General features: G+C 37.3%; 1 protein-coding gene across 3 annotated transcripts in view; it reads left to right on the top strand.

Moving 5' to 3' along the window:
• cntn5 (contactin 5) overlaps positions 1–20118 on the top strand; it is a 73963-nt gene that overhangs the window by 30892 nt on the left and 22953 nt on the right. For all 3 annotated transcript variants that reach the window (XM_063907825.1, XM_063907824.1, XM_063907823.1), the window contains exons 7-11: positions 4804–4906; positions 9473–9654; positions 14177–14313; positions 14455–14584; positions 17398–17542. In XM_063907825.1, coding sequence (XP_063763895.1) covers positions 4804–4906; positions 9473–9654; positions 14177–14313; positions 14455–14584; positions 17398–17542 — 697 coding nt within the window. The remainder of the gene's footprint in view (positions 1–4803; positions 4907–9472; positions 9655–14176; positions 14314–14454; positions 14585–17397; positions 17543–20118) is intronic.

The raw sequence follows: 20118 nt of genomic DNA, 5'->3' as shown, positions 1-20118 counted from the left end.
AGTTACAATAAATTTATTTTAATTAAAGGAATAAAAACCCTCGTAGAGTTTAACCATTTTAATGTTTTAAATGATGTGTGCCAGCAGGTTTACTAATAGTGACGTGGCTCAAATAAGCTATTTTAATGCATGATTATTAAATGGTCACTATTCCTTATTATTATTAAACTGTTAAGAAGAGACAATGCTTTTGCAGGCAATTGTTTATTATACACATATTTGAATGCAAGCTTAATTAGGGCTTTGGCATAGTGCAATATGATATTTATAATCTGTTAATGGAATAATGATGTGTTGCAATATATTGAGATTTACACTGAATTTATATATGCATGTATTCTCTATAATTTGATTGAGGGTATCATGTTCATTTACATTTCATTTAATTGACATAGGATTAAAAAGTACTAAAAGACTCACATTACATTATGTTCAGACATTACATTGAACCATGTCATCATAGAATATCTTGATCACTACAAATGTGAATGAAATAAAACTGCTATCATTCTAATTTGATTGACAGGTAATTTAATACATGAAGTAATAGTAAATCACCACTAAATCTGAATTACATAAGGACTGTTTTTGTAGAACTAACTGATATGAATTATCCATCTATGAATACAATTCCTGATTTACTCTGTGTGAATATATCTCAAATAGATTTTGGCAAAAAAATGCAGGTGGGCTTTGCACCTTGTTTGTACACACACAGATAAGTGGTAAAGCTTCCAACTGGACTGCAGTACTCGTAGTGTTATTGTTGTCATGAAATATTCTCTCTCTCCACACGACAGAGAAATCCGTGGAGCATAATGTTTGCAGACACATGTCATCTCCATATGGACATGTTATCAGTACTACACTATAAATAGTTATTGAAGGAATAGGCCTGGAGCCCTACTGGATGTCAGCATGATTATTTACTCAACAACATATTTTTAGTGTTGTAGTCAAAGCATCTCATTGTCCACCAGCTTACGGCTTTAAATACAAAACCGTTATTATAAAGAACAGCGTAATTGATTTGTGTATTGAAAATATGCAACTTGACAAACTTGTAAACTTGACATGTTGCCTAGCTTAACCCCAAGGAGTTAAATCTAATCATCAACAATCAATACAAAATAATCACATTATTAGAGATTGTCTGGTTTATCACAACATTCTGTGTAATGTTAATCATGTTCCTGGTATGAAACATGGCTGTATTACTGTTGCAGTGCAGATGGAGGATCTATGCCTTTAGGGCCCCATTGAGTACATCAGCAGGGTCATGACAATCCAATTATAAAGAGGGAAACCAGTCCAGCTGTCCAGCAACAGGCTGCACCAATTCAAATGTATGGAGAAAGTAAAACAAAGTTGTTATTTACCCAGTACAAGTCTTCAACTGGACAGGGAGATCTGATTGTATTATATAAAGGTCACCTATTGTGCAAAATCCACATGCTTTTTAGACTTAAATATGAGTCCCCTAGTGTTAAGAGATTTTAGAATGTTCCAGGAAAAAAAGAGTAGCTCTCTTTTTGTCCTGATCCATTTACTGATTTGATTTTGGCCACTTCGTGAATTCACGTTTTTTTTATATATCTGAGACCTAGAATATATTGTTGAAAATGAGTATAATAGGGGACCTTTAAAGGACGGTATGTTTGTGAATTAGCCTCCCATCAATTTCAGACTGCGATTCCCGGACAGACCAGTGTTCTAAGAAGATAACAGCACCAGTGGATATGACAAAGTTGTTATTTTTTTCATTTACTGTTTATAGCATTTTTTAAAGCAAACAAAGTGCTTTACAAAGACATAAAGATACAGTATCTGCATGTGGAAAGGAAATGACCAAAATCAAAACAACTAATCATGTCTTTCATGTTTGCAAAGCACTTTGAATTGCCTTGTGTTGAAAGGTGCTATATAAATGAAGTTGCCTTGCCTTAAAAGAGAAAAAAAAGGTTTAGAATTCAGGTTCATTTAAGTTCACCCTCATATATAAAAGATCATTATTGCATTTCTTACGAATAATCAAAAGCAAGTCACAATTTATCCAACACAACCTGGCATTATTTAAAAGTTTCAAAAGTTATCTGAGACTGATAAAAACACACTTTTCCCATGATATAACCTCGCTGCCAGGAAATCTTAAAGAAAAGGCATTTTACTTTGTTTCCATCACAAAGCAATATAAAAATGTAATTTCCATGTGATTAATAAATTATACTGGGACATAAAATGTGCTGTTAATGTTTTAGCTCAGCAGGCCATGGCATTATTTCTTTCAATCCTGTCAGGTCCAGCCACTGAGACTGAATATGATATTGAATATACTATGGCATGAGCCAGTGAAATATTGCAAATTCATTACATGGGAAGGGCTTCTTTGGAGCTATAAATGTTGAGAATGAGATTGAAATTGAAAAGTTCTTTGAAACAAATATCATAAAACTCTTTTCCCATACATAGTGGGCCACAACTCAATATGCCCACTCCTTCTTTCCTGCTGTCACATAAAAGGTGGCAGGTACACGTAGGGGCAGTAATTATAGTTTCCTCAAATGTCATGCTGGTCATTTGTCTTGCTGATCATGTGCGTTTCGGTGTGTCGAGCACTGCTAATGCTCTGATATGTTTTGTTGTGAATTCAGCAAGGTGCTGGGGTTAGCTGTTTGTTCACCAGTCATGTTCACATGCAATAATGGTGTGTACATTTAAAATGCCTCTGTAAAGAGAAAATGCTATTGGAATATTCATACGGCAAACTCCCATTTAATAAGACCGATAGTAGTAATTACATCCAAGATGATGGTGTTTTCTTTTGTTACTCCAAATTTGCTCAATGCCATCTGACTTATCGTTGTTGCAAATGGATATTAATAGCCGCCTCAACATCCAGAAGAATAAACAAAGAAAACGTATCTTCTAGCTGTGACTTAGAGCGGAGGTGTTAGTCATAGTGGCGCTAAGCAACACTGATAACAAGTTATCACTTGTGTCCTGCTCAATGTGTTTGGGAATTGTGGAGTGACTCACTCATTTTTGAGGACAATACACACATTTTCCCTGTTGTCTGGGGAGATATTTGTTACAAGTTCAGTTAGTTCAGCATTCTTATAGTTTGTTTACGAGGCTTGTTTATCCGACATTTCTTAGCTACACAGAGTATGGCTGACATGACTGTATTTTCTAACTGATTTGACAACATATTAATAGGTGCTTTGCAGCAATTCAACATGATTAATCATCCTCTTTCAACAGTATCATATCGTGATGAAATATATCATTTAATTAATGAAATATTGTGATGCAGATGTATAATTTCCCTTGAAACTTTTGTGTTAATTTTGAACTAAAGTTATTTCAGTTAGACAAATATTGTGTTTCTGTGATATGTTTTTTAGGAACAGTGTATAGTTTGAGTTTGGCGTCTAGGCTCGGGCCTCATCTCTCCACAGATTTACATAGAACATTGAGTGAGGATTAAATAAGTATCCCCCCCGAGCCTACAGGTAGATGCTGCGGTGGTGGTGGGTCAGGCGAGCATCGGCAACATGAACGCAGCGAGGTGAACGCATTAGCAGCGTGGAAGCAGCAGTAGCGGCAGCAGCAGCATTAGTGAGGCAGACGCAGGTAGATCTGCCAGCTTAAATAGAGCAGAAAGTTTAGGAGAAGGTTTGTGGTTGTTTTTTAGAGGGACGAGGCGCGTCACGTGTAAATGTATGATTGGTGCTCGAGTTGGCTGCCTGAACTAGCTCGCAGGCTTCGCCCCATTGATTAACTGAGAACATCTTTATTACTGTTTTGTTTGCCATGGAGTAAACCAAAACAGGCTTTACAAAATGACCTGTAGCAAAGATGTTGGCCCTATAGCCTGGCCCTAATTAAACAACACAATACTATAATACTTGATATTATATTTATGTCAGTTTGAGTCTGACATTTTTCTTGCATCACAGAAGCTCCATTTGAAACATGGACAAATATTAAGACACAAGGCAAACAGACATTTAACATACAGTACCATTACATCACTGAAGACAACATTGTTCAAGACCCTCAGACGTCCATTTGACCTTGGATTACACTAAGGAGTGCTTCAGTTTAACCTTATTCATTTGTGGGACCCTGTATCGCACATCTGATGGTAACAAGTTATATGCACTGTTCAGGCCATGGTTGAGGCCAGAGAAAATGTTGTTGGTCAGCATCAATATGGAGGTTAATTCATAGAGTTTCTCACAGGTTCGACCTAAAATATTTTTGCTGGTTTTCAGTTGGTGGAGCAGTTTTGATTTTAAAGTGGTAGAGAACCACCTGCATGTAGTATTGCACTATAGTCATATGTCCTGTCCAGTATATGCCTTATTCCATCATGCTACTCTGTATGAGTTTTCAGTCGCACAGTATTTGACATACCAAAATTACTAATCCTATTAATAGTCAGAGTATAAACTAAATGTGGGCAGTTAGATACTCCAAATATGTTCAGTGGCACACTGCGTCATTCAAAGAACCTTTGGCCTCTGAAAGACCTTTACACCGAGAATCCTCACGATGTTTTGATCTGCTGCTTCATTATTTTTTCTATACCAGTTGCTTACATTCTCATAAAATAGGAACCGAGGCAATAGTAAGAGAGCCTCCTTATTATTTTTAAATCACTGTGCCCGGGCTATGTGCAGCACACTGCAAGAAAGGACCAAAATGATGGGAAATAGGCAGCGGGGGTTGGGGGATAAGTAGCCGTTTCAATCTGCCTGGTTCTAATGTCTGCAATTCCTCTTTCTTAACCTTTTCCAGGTGTCATGGGTGAATATGAGCCCAAAATTGAGGTGCATTTCCTGACATCTGTTCTGGCTGCCAAAGGACTCACTGTCAGGCTGGAGTGCTTCGCTCTGGGAAAGTAAGTAAACAAGGCCACATTGCACAAATATAGGTAGTTGTTTATTACTGCGGCATCATATTAATCACCAGCAACAGTAAACCACAGCCCGCCCTGTTGCTGAGAGATCCTTCAGATCCTTGTGTGTTTTCCCTCTTCTTTAAATTACATTATTCCATTACCTGAAAGGGAACCAGGCATATCTTGTCTTCAGGCAGGATGTTAAGTGAGTGTAGACAAGTGCAGCATCGTAGCTCGGCTGTTAGATTGCATGTTAGTGCATGGGGGGAGGACTGAATAGGGAATTCAGCCCAAGGGACCCATGTGTTCTTATAATTGAGAGCCCAAATGTATCTGTGTTTCCTGGGTGCTTTCAGGGTCTTTCATGAAAGTAGAAAGCCAAGGTTACATCTTCGGAAAAGATGAAATTGGTAATAGTTGTCTGACAGGAGGGAAAACACACTTTAGTCCACAGAGACTTCAATCCACTTACCACAGTTACTAAACTTAGCTTTGCAGGCTCCATATTAAACGAACCGTCTCCTTTAAAATTGAAAATCTTTTTAAAACATCCATTTATTTTCTCCAAAGCAAGGTTGAAGTTGTGTCACATTAGGAGAAATATGTTTACTTGAAAAACAAATTCATGTGTCATCCCCACTCCATTTTGTTTGTAATTATTAGTCAACATGAATTATTCATTGCTGACTCCTATCTTAAGTGCAAACAGTCTCTAATCTACAGAGGACTAAGGGCCTGATAATTGTTTTCCTAGATTTCAATTAAGCATACACATTATGGTTAGTCATTTCTTAAATATATAGACTCTGCATTATCATATCACACCATTTTGTTTTCCCTATCAAGCCAAGCAAGCGTCTTTTGGATGCTTGTAGAACACCCAAACAGAGCCAGTCTTTGCTCTGTGCTTTTTCCTCAATGAAGTCGATGCTTTCACTCAGACAGTGATACCAGTCACTTACCCCTTTACAAAGAGATGAATGATTTATCAATGCACCTACTAAGAAACGCCAGGCTTTAAATAGCCCTGAAAATGAACTTAAAATGGGTTTTGTTCTCCTGTTGTTCAATATTTATGGTGGCACTACTAGTTAAGACGTGGCAGAGGAGCTCTTTGTGTGTGAATGCCGGAGCTCCATGATATGATTGCCTGGCATGATATTTACCAGTTACAGCTTTGTAGGCCACAGTCAAGGGCATATAGAACAATGAGACCATAACAATGAAAGTGGTAGCAGTAAAAAAATAGTCCAATGCTTTCGTTAGTCACAACGTAAAGTTGTAGTCTACAGTATTTTCTGCAAGACGTATTTTTATTCATGATTCTGTATGTTTGTAAAAATTGATTATCTTTAAGGATTTTTTATAATTGTCAAAAATGGCGTTTCTAATTACCTCAAATATGTGAAAAGAGACAGTATTAGCACTTTTTGAATAGACTGAAAACATTTGTTGTAGGTTAGCTGATGTGACACAGCTAGCCAGCCAATTTAAGTTTATGGGATAATTCATATAATTTACAAACAAAACAAATTCAATTCAAAACGTTGTTGTCTGGAAACACAGGAAACAGGAAAATCTGGAAAGTGATGTGCTGTTAGCTGCATTTGTTTTATGGCAAATTGGAGTATGTAGTTCAAAAGGCATTTCACTTTTTATGTGTTACACATTCGCCCACTCGTTTCCACTTAAAATATAATATGTGACATGTGGTGGGTGCTTTCATCCAAATTGCCCTAGAGTGGTGGATATACTTTTAGTTTCAGAAAGGGAGTCAGACTCTTGAAACCCTTGCAGATACATCCCTCTTTGAACTATACAGGGCCACAAAGACCACATTGTCAGCATCAGCAGAGAGTGCCTCTTAATAAAAACACGTTAGATGCTCTTGTTAATGTCTTTGAAAGATCATACAAGTAACAACTTGCCTTGTGTTTTAACTAGATTCTCCCCTAAACATTGAATTTCATGGAGGGACCAAAACCTTGAGATATCAGCAAATTAGGTAAATGGTGGTATAATATGGATATCTTAATGATCTGAAGCAAACCAATTCCCCACAAAATGTTGGTATTGGATTTAATTTCCGACCTTTAAATAGAACAAGTCCAGATGAGGGCACAGCAATTGTGTGGCCTATGGGCACTTTGTTAAATGGAAAACGATAACACCTTACATAAACTCCAGTGTGTTACACATTTTGCGAGTATGAAAAACTCTGTTTGTAGACTTTTGACAAAACTGACAACAACTTCGTAGTTGTGGAGTAACTGCCCACAGATTCATATGGAAGACAATAACAAGCAGAGCTTCTTTTTTCTGAGAGCGAGCTTATTCCCTCCTGCCCGCCCCCAGTCCTGTGGACACGTACAGGCCTGGCGCTCATTATACAGCCTCCAAAGAGAAATCCAACCACGGACTCAGGAAGATTCACCCTCATGTTCCAGCCCCTCGAGGTTTCTATAGATTTGCTTGGTTCTCTGGCTCGTCCAAAGGTCTCTCACACAGTTCTCTATCAATAACGTGTAAGGAAGGGCTTCGACACAACTGCATGCCGTATTCATGAGCGCTCATTCAATCATTTTTTGTCTGTTGTTAGCATGTGTTTATGTTGTTCCTACAGCCCACAGGCACATTGGGATGAAAATGCCAAGTACTAACAAATGGACCCACATTAAAAAAAACAGATTTAATTTCACCTCAGGCCCCCCAAATGTTGCCCCTGGTAACAAATCTGTATGGGACGATGTGTGCTGTAGATTCATCTGCCTTTTAAAATGCATAGATTTCTGTACTGCAGACGGGGAAATACTAGTCTGTAAGATGTACAGTAACTGGAAAGAACCCTGAGGCCAATTTGTAATTTCTGATATTAGGCTATATAAATAGAACATGTTTTGATTTGGCCAGTGAAGACATGATTTGAATGGATTGATGTATGACTGGAACTCATGTTACATAACTTCCAACTAAAGTGACAATTCTGTATCCATCTTTTAGAGGTTTGATTAGTTTTCTAACGGACAAATATGATTTCTTCGCCCAATCTAAAAAAAGTATTTAATCAACAGATCTCCTCAAAGAATTATGCAATGTTTAACAGATTATTTTCCTCTAAATGAGTCTATCAACATGACTTAAACAATAAGAAAATAACTTATTAAATGAAGAAATGTTAGCAGACAAAGAGCAACATAACCAAATAGTGATTGAGATGGGGCAGCTTTTTTATGTTTGAAAAAGGCATCGTGTATCGTCATCATCAAGTGTACATGATATTAACTTACCACTTGCTTTACTTTACTTTATTTTTTTGTTTGTGATCACACTTCATCCCTGAATCCAAGGGCAAAAATGTGAGGCTCTAATAATTGAATAAATTCCTTTTATAAGTCTCAGTAATATCAGGACACCTAAATGTATGCAGTTAAGTAATGAGCTAGCTATATAAAAAAAACGTGTGACACAAAACTCCTGCTTAATGTGAAAGAACGTACATGTATGAATTAAAGCTGAGTATAATAGAAAACACACTCTGAATCCTTATTTCAGTGCACTTCAGCCAAAAGCTCTTCAATGTCCTTGTGTGAATTTAGAGCAGATAAAAAAGCTCTGGGACGTAACATTTCCATCTTGGCTAAATGATTGATGGGTTCACTGGAGGTTTGTATGGTGTCACATTTCCATCTTTCAGACACCTGTCAAATCTAGTTGTCATACAAGAGCACTACCGATACTGAGCGCCTAGTCAGACGCTCTCTCTCCGAGCGTGCAAGTCATCTATCATACGGATCTATAGGGCAACCCATGAATAAACAGGGATGAATGACGTTGCCTGAACACTAATCATAAAAACCTCGTTGGCAGTTAATGGCCTGATTTGAATCTTGTCCCTGTCTCTCTGGAACCCTGGGGTATAATGTGTGGGTCATTTGGTATAGTAAATATATCACGAGGGGTCAAAAGGTTAGTGATTCACACTTAAATACTCATCATGACGTGTCAACACGTAATTACAAATGAAGGACTTCTGGAAACTAGGTCATTGGCGTTGTATGCTACAGTTTGAATGTTATTATATTATAGTAATTTCATTATTGAATATCCTGATGTTTCTTTTTTTTAAATAATCATAAAAGATCAAATGTGACAATATCGACATCAATATCCAGAAGCCCACATGCGCGTCATGAAATGACATTAGGTTAGCATTAAACTTGAGTTAAATCTATAATAGCTCACACATCCAATATAAGAAAGGGACTGAGGTGTAATTTGTTTTCCTTTTTTTTTTTTTTCTTTGTTATATTGTCCCATAGATGCGGACTAGAGAGAATCTGGACATAAGTAATCTATAGGAAATTGCATTAAGAGGAGGGTACATGAACTATCAGTTTAATTGTTGTATCAATGTCATTGAAAGATGACATATTCACCATGAATATATTTCATATTTATCTACTGTATCTAACAACAACCTTGCAGATTACATCATTCTGTGTGTAAGTACTTCTTTTATAACTCTGTACCGTTGACTTTATATTTTCCCCTCTTCTCTCCTCTCAGCCCTGTGCCAACAATCACATGGAGGAAGATAAATGGCAACATCCCCAAAAAAGCAAGACTCCGGAAGTCCCAGGCTGTGCTAGAGATTCCCAATATTCAACTGGAGGACTCGGGAACATATGAATGCAAAGCTGAGAATCCAAGAGGAGGCACTGCATTCAAAGGACATCTGCAGGTTTACAGTGAGTCGTGTTTTACTTTCCATTAGCCATCGGACATCATACAGGAGCAAGTGTTGATTTGTTGTATTCTAGGAATATTGGTCCTAATAAAGTATTCAAAAGCAGCAATTTGATATAAGCTGTCAAGAAGCTGAGTTTTTAAGTATTTTTCATGATATCATTTCATTGCTTATTGCAATATTTGTTTTCAAAATCAATGCTGTTGACTGCCCCTGGTCCCTTTTCAATTTGCTGAACTGTCCAAGTACTAATATAAGTAAATGGCAGATAATCCATATATATACGACACAACCATGTTTGTAATTATTTTGTTACTACAAAACTGTTCTTAGTTAATAGTTTGGACAAGTGTCTTTAATTTAGATGACACATTCACAATAAAATCATTAAAGATTGTGAAAATCAATAATCAGGACCAAACATTCTAGACCGATAATTCCTTATATTGTAATTTCCTCATGTAATCTTATTAGTAGACATCATAATTATTAATATTACAAAGTATAAGCTTATTACGGTAACTAAAAACATTGCATTTTGTACATTTATAAGATTTTAAATTCCAGAAAGAATTGCCTTAGAGGACAGTTTTTAGATTTCTAACCACCTTCCAATTTAAAAGTGTGCTGAGTTACCTTTGTACACCGTGGCAGATTTATCAATGAGGGTGCATGTCCACCAGTCTTCTCTGCCTGTGCCGTGTGCAAGATTCCTAGGATAATGGACTGCCTCAGCCTTGGTAGGACACACAGCCAAGGCCCTGCACTTCTTGGCTCCCTCCATTCTGTTGACATCACAAGGAGAATAGGGGGCTAATTTGTAGCAACCTCACGCTAAATGTAATTTACACAGGTCCTCTGGAAGCTTCAGCTTGCATTGTGATCAAGACCTTGACCATAATCATTCAATCAAACCACACACAAAAACACATTCTACTAAAGGCGCCATATGCAAAGTGTAGCAAAGAACGTGTTTGGCATGTTGCTGCAGGAGAAGCAACTCAGTGGTGGAATTTCCCTCCTTGCTACTGACACTGTAGAAGGAACACAATGCCATGTATATCATTGGATATAGAAAGATGTTTAGATGAATATCTGTAACCATTATTCACATTCACCTTCATAAATTGGTTGTGTTGTACTGGTTGCATATGTTATTTCAATAATGTAATACATTTATAAAACTATTTTTTTCTTATTACTGCTATTTCTACTTCGCTTCACAAAATACAACAGTTGATGTTCCCGTATGCATTTGTAAGTGCCTCATTTGAACATGAAAGCACAGAGCAAAAAGTATATTGTAAAGGAAATTAAAATAAGAGGAAAAAGGCTTGAGTGAGCGATTAACATTTCTTCCCCTATACAAGACCGGCGGAATGATCCTTCCCCGGGTAAAAGGCTCTTACACATTTTAAATATGTGTAAATGTACTGTTATGGAAAAATACCTAACCATATGCAGCATAGGACCCATTAGATGGAAAGAGACTACAAGATCAAAAGAGAGTACAGGCAGCCTATACAGTACACTGCTCAGATCTTGAATTGTGACAGAGTCTTTGCAGAATGTGAAGTGGAGGGAAAAAAAGGAAAAGAGAAAGAGGTAGGGGTTACAAACGCAGTTGCTGAGGTTGTCTAAGGCATGGATCAGCCATTCAGAGGGAGAAGAAAAAAGAACGTGTACAAAAAAAGAACATGTTCACGTGTCTGATAGAAAAGCCATACTCGTTCTTTCTTTCTTTCTTTCTTTCTTTCTTTCTTTCTTTCTTTCTTTCTTTCTTTCTTTCTTTCTTTCTTTCTTTCTTTCTTTCTTTCTTTCTTTCTTTCTTTCTTTCTTTCTTTCTTTCTTTCTTTCGTTATTTAATTGCACATAAGGCTGTTCTGTAGTGTCCAATGTGATGGACTTGGAAAAATTCCTTATACATAAACTCAGCAACATATATTTTTGGAGCACCACTGAGAACGCCTCCATTAATTTCCAATAACAGCCTGCCCCACCTCCCTAAAGTCATTACCAATAAAAAGCTGTTCCTTCCCATGCTAAAAGAAACGTCTAAAAAGAAATCTCAGGAAAATAAAATAGCAACATAAAATAAATACACAAATAGTTGGTAGCAAAACATATCCAATTTGGAGAGGGGCTTTTGTTCTGTGCTGTCAGATATTTCTTTAAACTTTTTTAAATGTGCGGTAGCAAAACATCCCATATTTTAAATGATCTGAACATGACAGTATGTAGCCTTTATCCATTTTTGATACAGGAAGTGAAACCAACCTCAGCCTTGTATGGAAATGCTCTATTCATATCTGGAAGAATATTAATAATGTGATTAAATATATTGCATGTGTTGCTCCTCTCAATAAGCATTTTTCTGGTATGTGGTGCTTGTTGTTTTTACTACTGTATAAAGTATACTTAAGACAAGCCCTTGATGTATAGTTCTCTACACCACTTAACACCTTCCCGCCCCTTTATTTGATTTCTGGCTGTGAGCCAGCACCTGATTAGAAAAGGTGGCCATTTTCACTCAGTTCTTCAAGGTCTAAATCCAAAACAGAGGACATGAAAAGGAGATGACTTATATATATGTGTGTGTGTGTGTGTGTGTGTGTGTGTGTGTGTGTGTGTGTGTGTGTGTGTGTGTGTGTGTGTGTGTGTGTGTGTGTGTGTGTGTGTGTGTTACAGTAGATGCAGTGCAAAAGTACAGAATAAATTAAAGTTATTTTGCCAAGAGAGGATTCAAGGGTTTTTCTATAAATAACAACTAAAACAATTGTGAAATACCACTTTACCACTAAAGGAATACAAAAAAGAACTTAAATATATTTATACATTCATTGAAGGATTATTTACAAGGCCTAACAAACGCAGAGCCATTGGCCTGCCCTTGGAAAATGTAAATTAAAGAGACACCAGCCAACTGAGAAGAGACTCATAATAAACACAAAGAAACATAAATATTGTAAAAGTGACTCAAAACACCTACGGAGACATACAAAAAACTACAAAGAGACACAAACCAACTACAGACACTCAAAACATCTATATAGAGACACAAAACAACTAAAGAAGACAGAAAAACAACCACATAGAGACACAGAACAACTAAGGAATATAGAAAAACAACTACAGACATAAAACTAATACATAAAGACACGAAATGACTACAAAGAGACATTTAACAATTATAAATATAAACAAAACAACTACAAAGAGACACACAATAACCCTAAAGGTACGTATTAATACTTATAATTATTCCAAAAAGGCTAAAGACTTTTGATTAAATCCAATAACAATTCATTTATTTTATTGAACTGTAATTTTTATTGTATTTTATACCTGGGTCGCAGTATATCAGCTGGTTTTATTTTATGCTTTTTAAGGATTGTTTTTAGATGTTTCTGAATGCCGTTTGATAACTGGATTCTGCTGCACTACTTCTTAATGCTCTTAATGTTTTTCATTTTTGGTAAAGCACTTTGAATTGCCTTGTGTTGAAAGGTTCTTTATACATGAACTTGCCTTACCAAAGAGAGGGGAAACAATAACAAGAGCACTTTATAGAGACACGCATTTACCTCAAAAGGACACATGATTTCCTCAAGGCTCACAGAATTACCAGAGCGACAAAATAAACACAAAGAGACACACAACACAAAAAGACTTCAAGGAGACACAATAAAACAACACAAAAGAGGCTAAGTTAAGGATAATATGCCGTGAGCATGTCATTTCGGGGTCTTGATCACACTGATAGGGTTCCTTTCGCTATAATAACCTTCATATTATCTGGCCTATTACATCGCTGCTCACTAAAAAGATCAATAAGTTCACACAACATATTGATTTAAACATTCTATTTATTTAAAAATAATCTCTTTTCTTCCACTTAGAAAAGTATGTTTTTTAGAACTGCTGCAATAGCATTGTATCTTAAACATTTCTTCTTCATTGACCAGTCCTTGAACTCTGCCAGAGCCCATACTGTGTTCCCTTGTGTTTACTTCCTGCCTGTCTTCCTCTACTGATTTCTCTATCGCCCAACCTCCTTCCTTCTCTTGCGCTGTTTTCTCGTTCTTGTTCTTTTTTCTTTTTTTACTGCCAACAGTTGAGCTGTCATGAATTAAAAGTGTCATGCTCTTCAAACATGAATATTCAAGTAGTGTCCCTCGATCAAAGAGTTCTTAGCAACGATCTGTTATCCTTAGTAGTGGTCTATCTTCAAAAAAGAGCAGACCACAAAATGTCCAAATTGAACAATCAGAATCTAGCATTCAATGATGCAATATAGTATAACAAATACCTATAAAGTCTGCATGTTTTGCTCCTATGTAAGAGAGTTGTCGGGGCCTTTCGTATTATGTCGACTGTCTCAAACACAACGTCTTACATTGTGTGTGGGATTCGCAGTGTATTTGTGGTTGGCTGTTTTTCTCCTCCAAGTCCAGGCATGCCTTGTGTGTGTTTCAAGGATATATTACTTATACTAAGTCTTCTTCTTTTTTTCTATCTGTAAGCCCTCCCTCAGTGGGTCAGAATGATTAATGATACCCAGATGGATAGTGGAGAGAAGCTCCAATGGGAGTGCAAGGCCATGGGGAGGCCCCGGCCCACCTATCACTGGCTGCGTAATGGTTTGCCCTTGACATCCCAGGTAAGTTCCCTTGTACACACTACCCTCTCCTTTTTGTTGATTGCACCTGATGGAACTGCATGCCCACTATGTGCTGCATAATCACTATATGTATGTCTATATTTAGATAGGATGTTCTCTAATGCGTTTTTCTTGTTACAGAGTCGTATCGAAATAGTGAATGGGGAACTGACCATTCACAAAGTGCAGCAGACGGACTCGGGAATGTTCCAGTGTGTTGCGGGAAATAAATACGGGTCCATCTACTCTAATGCTGAACTCAAGATTTTGGGTAATTTCACATTCGGTTTATTATATAAACAAGTCCAAAACGGGTATTTCAATCATATTTTGTGTTATTGTTATGATGCCAAGGACATTTCTTGATACTTTCCAATGATAAGAACTGCAGACTGAGTATTGGCATCTGAAAAAGGTGCTGGATGATAGGTAAGGGAGATTGAAATGCAAGTGGGGAACGCTGAACTATGAGGTGTGCTGATTGCCAATCAATGGTCCCTGATTTAACCCAGACAGGGGACGGCATGAATAAAAGAAGGACTCTCATGGTTATATTCAATGAGGTGCCTGCACGTATCAACTTGAGGAGAGTCTGGAACAGTTCTTCGTTATATCTGAGGCGAACAAAAAGCAATGACTTGTAGATATAGATTTATACTAATGGGAGCAAACACTAGAGGAGAGACATCAATGGATTCTTTGATGGAGTTTAATGACTCCATTAGGGTCTTATCTCCGCTTTATCGTTTGTCATCAAAGCACAGCCTCCATCACAATTACTTCGCAAAAACAAACCTCTACTTTAGGCATGACTTTTAATAGGTAGTTAGTAGCCAGTGTTTGTTAATAGATCTGTACTTTCATCTGTTTTATAATTGTTAGTGTGATGGAGACTAAGTAATGTTTTTAGGGTGTGTTGATTGTTATGTGTGTACTAGCCCAGGGACTATTGGAAATACTAAAGCTAAAACCTGGAGAGTCATTTTTCTTATTTACGTTCATTTTTTAATAAAGGGAAATAAATATTTATATATATTTGAAAAAAGAAATAATTCTGAACATCATTTGTATCATTTAAAAAAAGCAGAACAGGAGTCACATGTACTTGAAAATGTAAGGGCACTAAAAGCCAAGGGAACTGTGCTCTTTAGACGCACATGTATGGCTCCAGGCTGAAAACATAACCGACTGTCCAATGTTCTGTGCTGATGCACTATTTTCTCCCTGTCATCTTCTATACCCGGATACGTCTGGTGACACCCATTCCCCTTTCATATTTCCCAGAGGGACAGTTTGATTTACTGTCTGCGTGGCATGCCCTTTTTTGAAGGGGAATCTTTGGCATTTTAAAAATCTTATTGCAAATGGACAATGTTTTTGGAAAATCTATAAAAGCTTTGTCCCTCAAAACATTAGTTTAGAGAAATTTTAAATCAGCCACATTTTAGTCTTCTCGATGTGATCTACACAAGTGAGAAGTTTGAGTTTTTAATACGTTTTATTTGACCTGATGAGGAAGTGCTTTTCCCTTCCATAGAGTCACTGTCACAATGATGGTATTTGGTAGCTGGTGATGAATGTTTTCATAACTATGCCCCCCAGGCATGTCTTCCAAGTGACCTGTGCTCTGGAGAGATGTCCATAAGCAAACACTATCAGGACAGATTACATGGCTAATACCAGCCTGCAGATGAGCGATCACTGGAGGCTACGCGGGGGCAGCGGCTGCCCTCATGCCTGTGATCGTGTCCCAGATCCAGCTCTTCTGGGAGGGTGGCGGGTGAAGCAATAAAGGCACTGCTGCCACCAGCTGCAGGCCTGCTCTTATTTTGATTAAAACAAATACTCACAGCAACTGCTCTGTTTTCTGCTGCTCTCTGTGTCTAGAGGGACCTCTGCCACTCAGGCAACTACTCAGCCTCAAAGACACAAATGTTTCAGGGACAAGGGGTCAGCCTGTAGCTACACATGGGATTGAATTGTCATTGCAAATAATGTCACCTATAAAGCATCATTCGGGATTTGAATAATCACAGTTGACAAAGCCTCGCAGCCTGTGAATGGCCTTGATGTGTAATACAGCTGTATACCACTACCACTTCGACTTAAGTGCCTGAAGCCTTATCCAGACCATTAGTGCCTAATTTAATCTCTCGAGCTAGCTGTGAATGTTAAAATAAATAAATATTTATTTATTATTTACTCAAGCGGCCTTGTTAAATATGGGTTAAAAACATAAAGCAGTACAAATCATCCAAGCATGTCATCATTAACATTATGACAGCTTTTGAGTAATTAGGCGGCACAATGGATTTGTAGTGGGTACTGAATTAGCACAGAGATAACACAAAGTATATCACAATATACAGTATATTAAAAGCATGTTTAGCCATTGTTTGTATAAAAGCATGCTTTGTAATTATTCACATGGAAAATCTGGTTATTACTTTATAACAAATTAGCCTTTTGATCAAGCAGCTTTATGAGTCATGATGTGTCAGTTAAAACCCTCAAGCATTTTTTAAATAATTACTTTGAAATGCCACAGTTGAAAAGGCGTTGCAAATGTGTTTAAACACATATTACATTTTAGCAATTAAGTAAAACCACATTTAAAAAGTTAGTTTGTTTTATGGTTAGGAGGAAGAAAACAAACTCACACAAACTGAAGCTAGGCCGGTTGTGTTCAGGTTCAGTTGTTGCCATTGTTTCTTTTCCCTTGAGCACAAACATACGGTGCAATTTACACTGCGCTGAAACAGCTTCTCACATTGTTAAATACATTTCTTTCTAATAATAATACATGTTATTTATATAGTGCCTTCTGTTGTTGTCAATTAAGCCACTTAAGATGGATTTAAAACAAATACATGTATGATAGGACTTATCTTACAAAGAAAATACTGGACATAATTCCTATCATCATATCTGAACCATGCATGCTATGACAAGTGCCAAACTTGGAAATAAAACATCTCACTTTATACAGTATATATAGACGTGCGTGGAACCTGATGTGACTTCATTATGTTCTGTCTTTCTCTATAAATGTGATAAAACAACATTTGTGTCTGTCTTTCACAGCATCGGCTCCTGTCTTTGTCCATAATCCCGTGCGAGTCATTGCTACACTTGGAAAAGATGTATCACTAGAATGTAAACCCAAAGCCTCGCCCAAACCTCGGATAACATGGAGGAGAGGAGACCGGAGGATACAGCAAAACAGAAGGTACAGCAACTCTTAAGAAGCATTGTGAGACACTGTAGTAGCTCAGAAATTGTGTGTGTGTGCTGTGCAAGTGTGTGTAAGTTATAATGCTTTGTTAAATGATTTAATAAAAATGCATTGTGCTATTGATCCGTGTAGAAAAAAAATCTCCATTTAAAAAGCGAAGCTGTCAGGGGATACCCAGGGTTTCTGCAAGTCCTTAAAAAGTGTTAAATTAAATTGTCTGAAATTGGAGCCTAAAAAGGTTTAAAATGTTCTTAATACAATTGTTTAGTTCTCAAAAAATAATGCTCTACTGTTGTGTTAAATTTAAATAGTAAGGAGAGGGTTGTCAGGATTCATTTTTGGCTCGGCCGGAGAACTGAAACACAATGGATAATTTCCCACCAAAAATTAAGGTTCTGCTTCCTGCTCATAATTTCCTCGAGCATCTCCATGAAGCATGTCACACTCTCCATGGAGACTGTCATGCTTTAGAAATGAGATTTAGCCAGATTTAAACTTATATTGCTGTATCAATAAATGTTTGAACTTCCTGTAGCGCACCATCATTTTTCTTTATGCTTCTGACAGTATGAATGGGTATGTAATCAAATATAAATGAGTATTCAAGTTCATTCTATGTGGTCTTGAAAAGGTGTAGAATTGAACTTGAAACCTGCAGAAAGTGTGGAGCCAGTGTTCTGTACTTCAGCACAGAGTCTACAGACTTATGACCTCAAACCGAAACATAGCTCAACCTCAAGCTGACACTTAATTTACAGCTCAAAATGTTGAAGACAATACATAACGAGTTCATAGTAACATACTGCATATTATTTCAATCAGGAAAGACTTCATATTTTTGTTTAAATAACATTTATTGACACATATGATAGAAATGTTAATAGTCTTTGGCGATTAGACCCCGATCATGATGTCGCATAGATATCTCAAGGGAGAAATGCAGCCGTGAGCATATAGGAAACCCCCCCCGGGGTCTAGACACTGGCGGTGATGTTGAAGATCTGGATGATGAGGAGATGGGATGAATAGGGTCCTATAGATCTGGAGGAGGTGTGATGAGGTCTTTGAAACAGCTCTCTTGGGCGATGGATATGATGAATGGAGGTGGATTAGGTCGAGGCGGGCCTCAGCAATAACACCAAAAAATCATAGTAGAGGCAGCAGAGGGAGAACAATTCCTGAAAGAACTTGCGTTAAGCTTCATAAAATAGTGTCGTTTTTATTAAAGCAATAGTATAGCTCCAATAGATCAATGGCAAGCCAATTTACGGTTGAACTTGTGAATGTAATATCTGACATGTGTCTTCACATTGGTGCCATGAAGCAGTCCTTATCATTTACTTGTAACACTGTCTGCTCTCGTTAAAATAACCAGATACATTTTAAACATGGTATAATCATTTTTAAATACACAGTACATCATCACATCCAAGCCTCTGTACTGGCAAAGGTTCATGATCCTAAAAAAGTAAAAGACTAAAAAACTAGATCACTTCCCTCCATGAAATATCTCTAAAGTAATGATCTGTTTTAAGCTTTTTATGGGCATCCAAAATAGCAATATTTAGACTCCCTAAAATGTTGACTCCCCCCTTCAATTCATTGGGATAGATTGTGTCATACATGGAGCTCTCTGTTTTAAATGGAATTACTTTTTTTGTTCCTCTGCACAGTTTAGAGAAAAGAACGTTATATGAGAAAGTTAATTGCCGTGTAAAATATGTATGTCGTGAAAAGTTGGTCTTTCCCAATAGATTGTTTTTCATCTTAGTTCCACTGCGTGACTTCAAGTGTTATCATTGCGGCTCTCTCCCATCAGGAATTGCATACATGTCTTGTTGTAACACATCACAGTTTCATTACTGTAACCAAAATTAAGTGTCACTACTAGAATAAAACACCTTAGGAACAGGAAAGCTCTGGAGACACATCCACAACCCCTTCCTTCTCAGGGATGCTGACAATTTAGACCGTACAATTGCATTTGGAATTCACACGCAGTTTGATGCATCATCTTTTATGAGAAACATCTCTCTGTCGCTCCTAGAGGGGGCTTAGTGGGGTGAGGGTCCATCAATCAAATTGAGCGACACCACTGAAATACTCAGTCAGTGCTGAGCATCCCAAGTTTTGAGTGAGAGAAGAAGACCTTTGTTTATCAGCTTGGATTCAGCTGTCTGTTCCACAGTCTCGTAGCAAAAAGCCAGTTGATAATCAGATCTGTGAGTGTTACTCCTTCAAACAACCAGCAACTCAACTTCAAGGCAAATGGAAAAAATGAGTATTCAAGTTTTAGTTGGTAATTTAAAACTTAATTTTCCATTGAAGAAAAGTGGTCCTCGTAACTAATTTTGAGTGTCTGTTTTCGTTAATAAAAACTTGGCTTCAGTGAAACTGATAGATGTGGTTAAGTCGGTGACTGTGTTGCCCCTAAATGGTGATTAATGACCTTGGCTTGTCTCAATCTGATAAAAGCCTTTGAGGTATTTTTCAAACTCTGGCAAATCTATTTTTCAGTGGTGTTGGCGTGCACCGCGGGGAGATTCATACCTGTCTGAAAAACACCTTGA

The sequence above is a fragment of the Eleginops maclovinus genome, chromosome 18, assembly GCF_036324505.1.
Source record: "Eleginops maclovinus isolate JMC-PN-2008 ecotype Puerto Natales chromosome 18, JC_Emac_rtc_rv5, whole genome shotgun sequence".
In the NCBI taxonomy this organism is placed as follows: domain Eukaryota; kingdom Metazoa; phylum Chordata; class Actinopteri; order Perciformes; family Eleginopidae; genus Eleginops; species Eleginops maclovinus.
The sequence above is the reverse complement of the archived record's forward strand: the minus strand, read 5'-3'. Positions and strand labels throughout refer to the sequence as shown.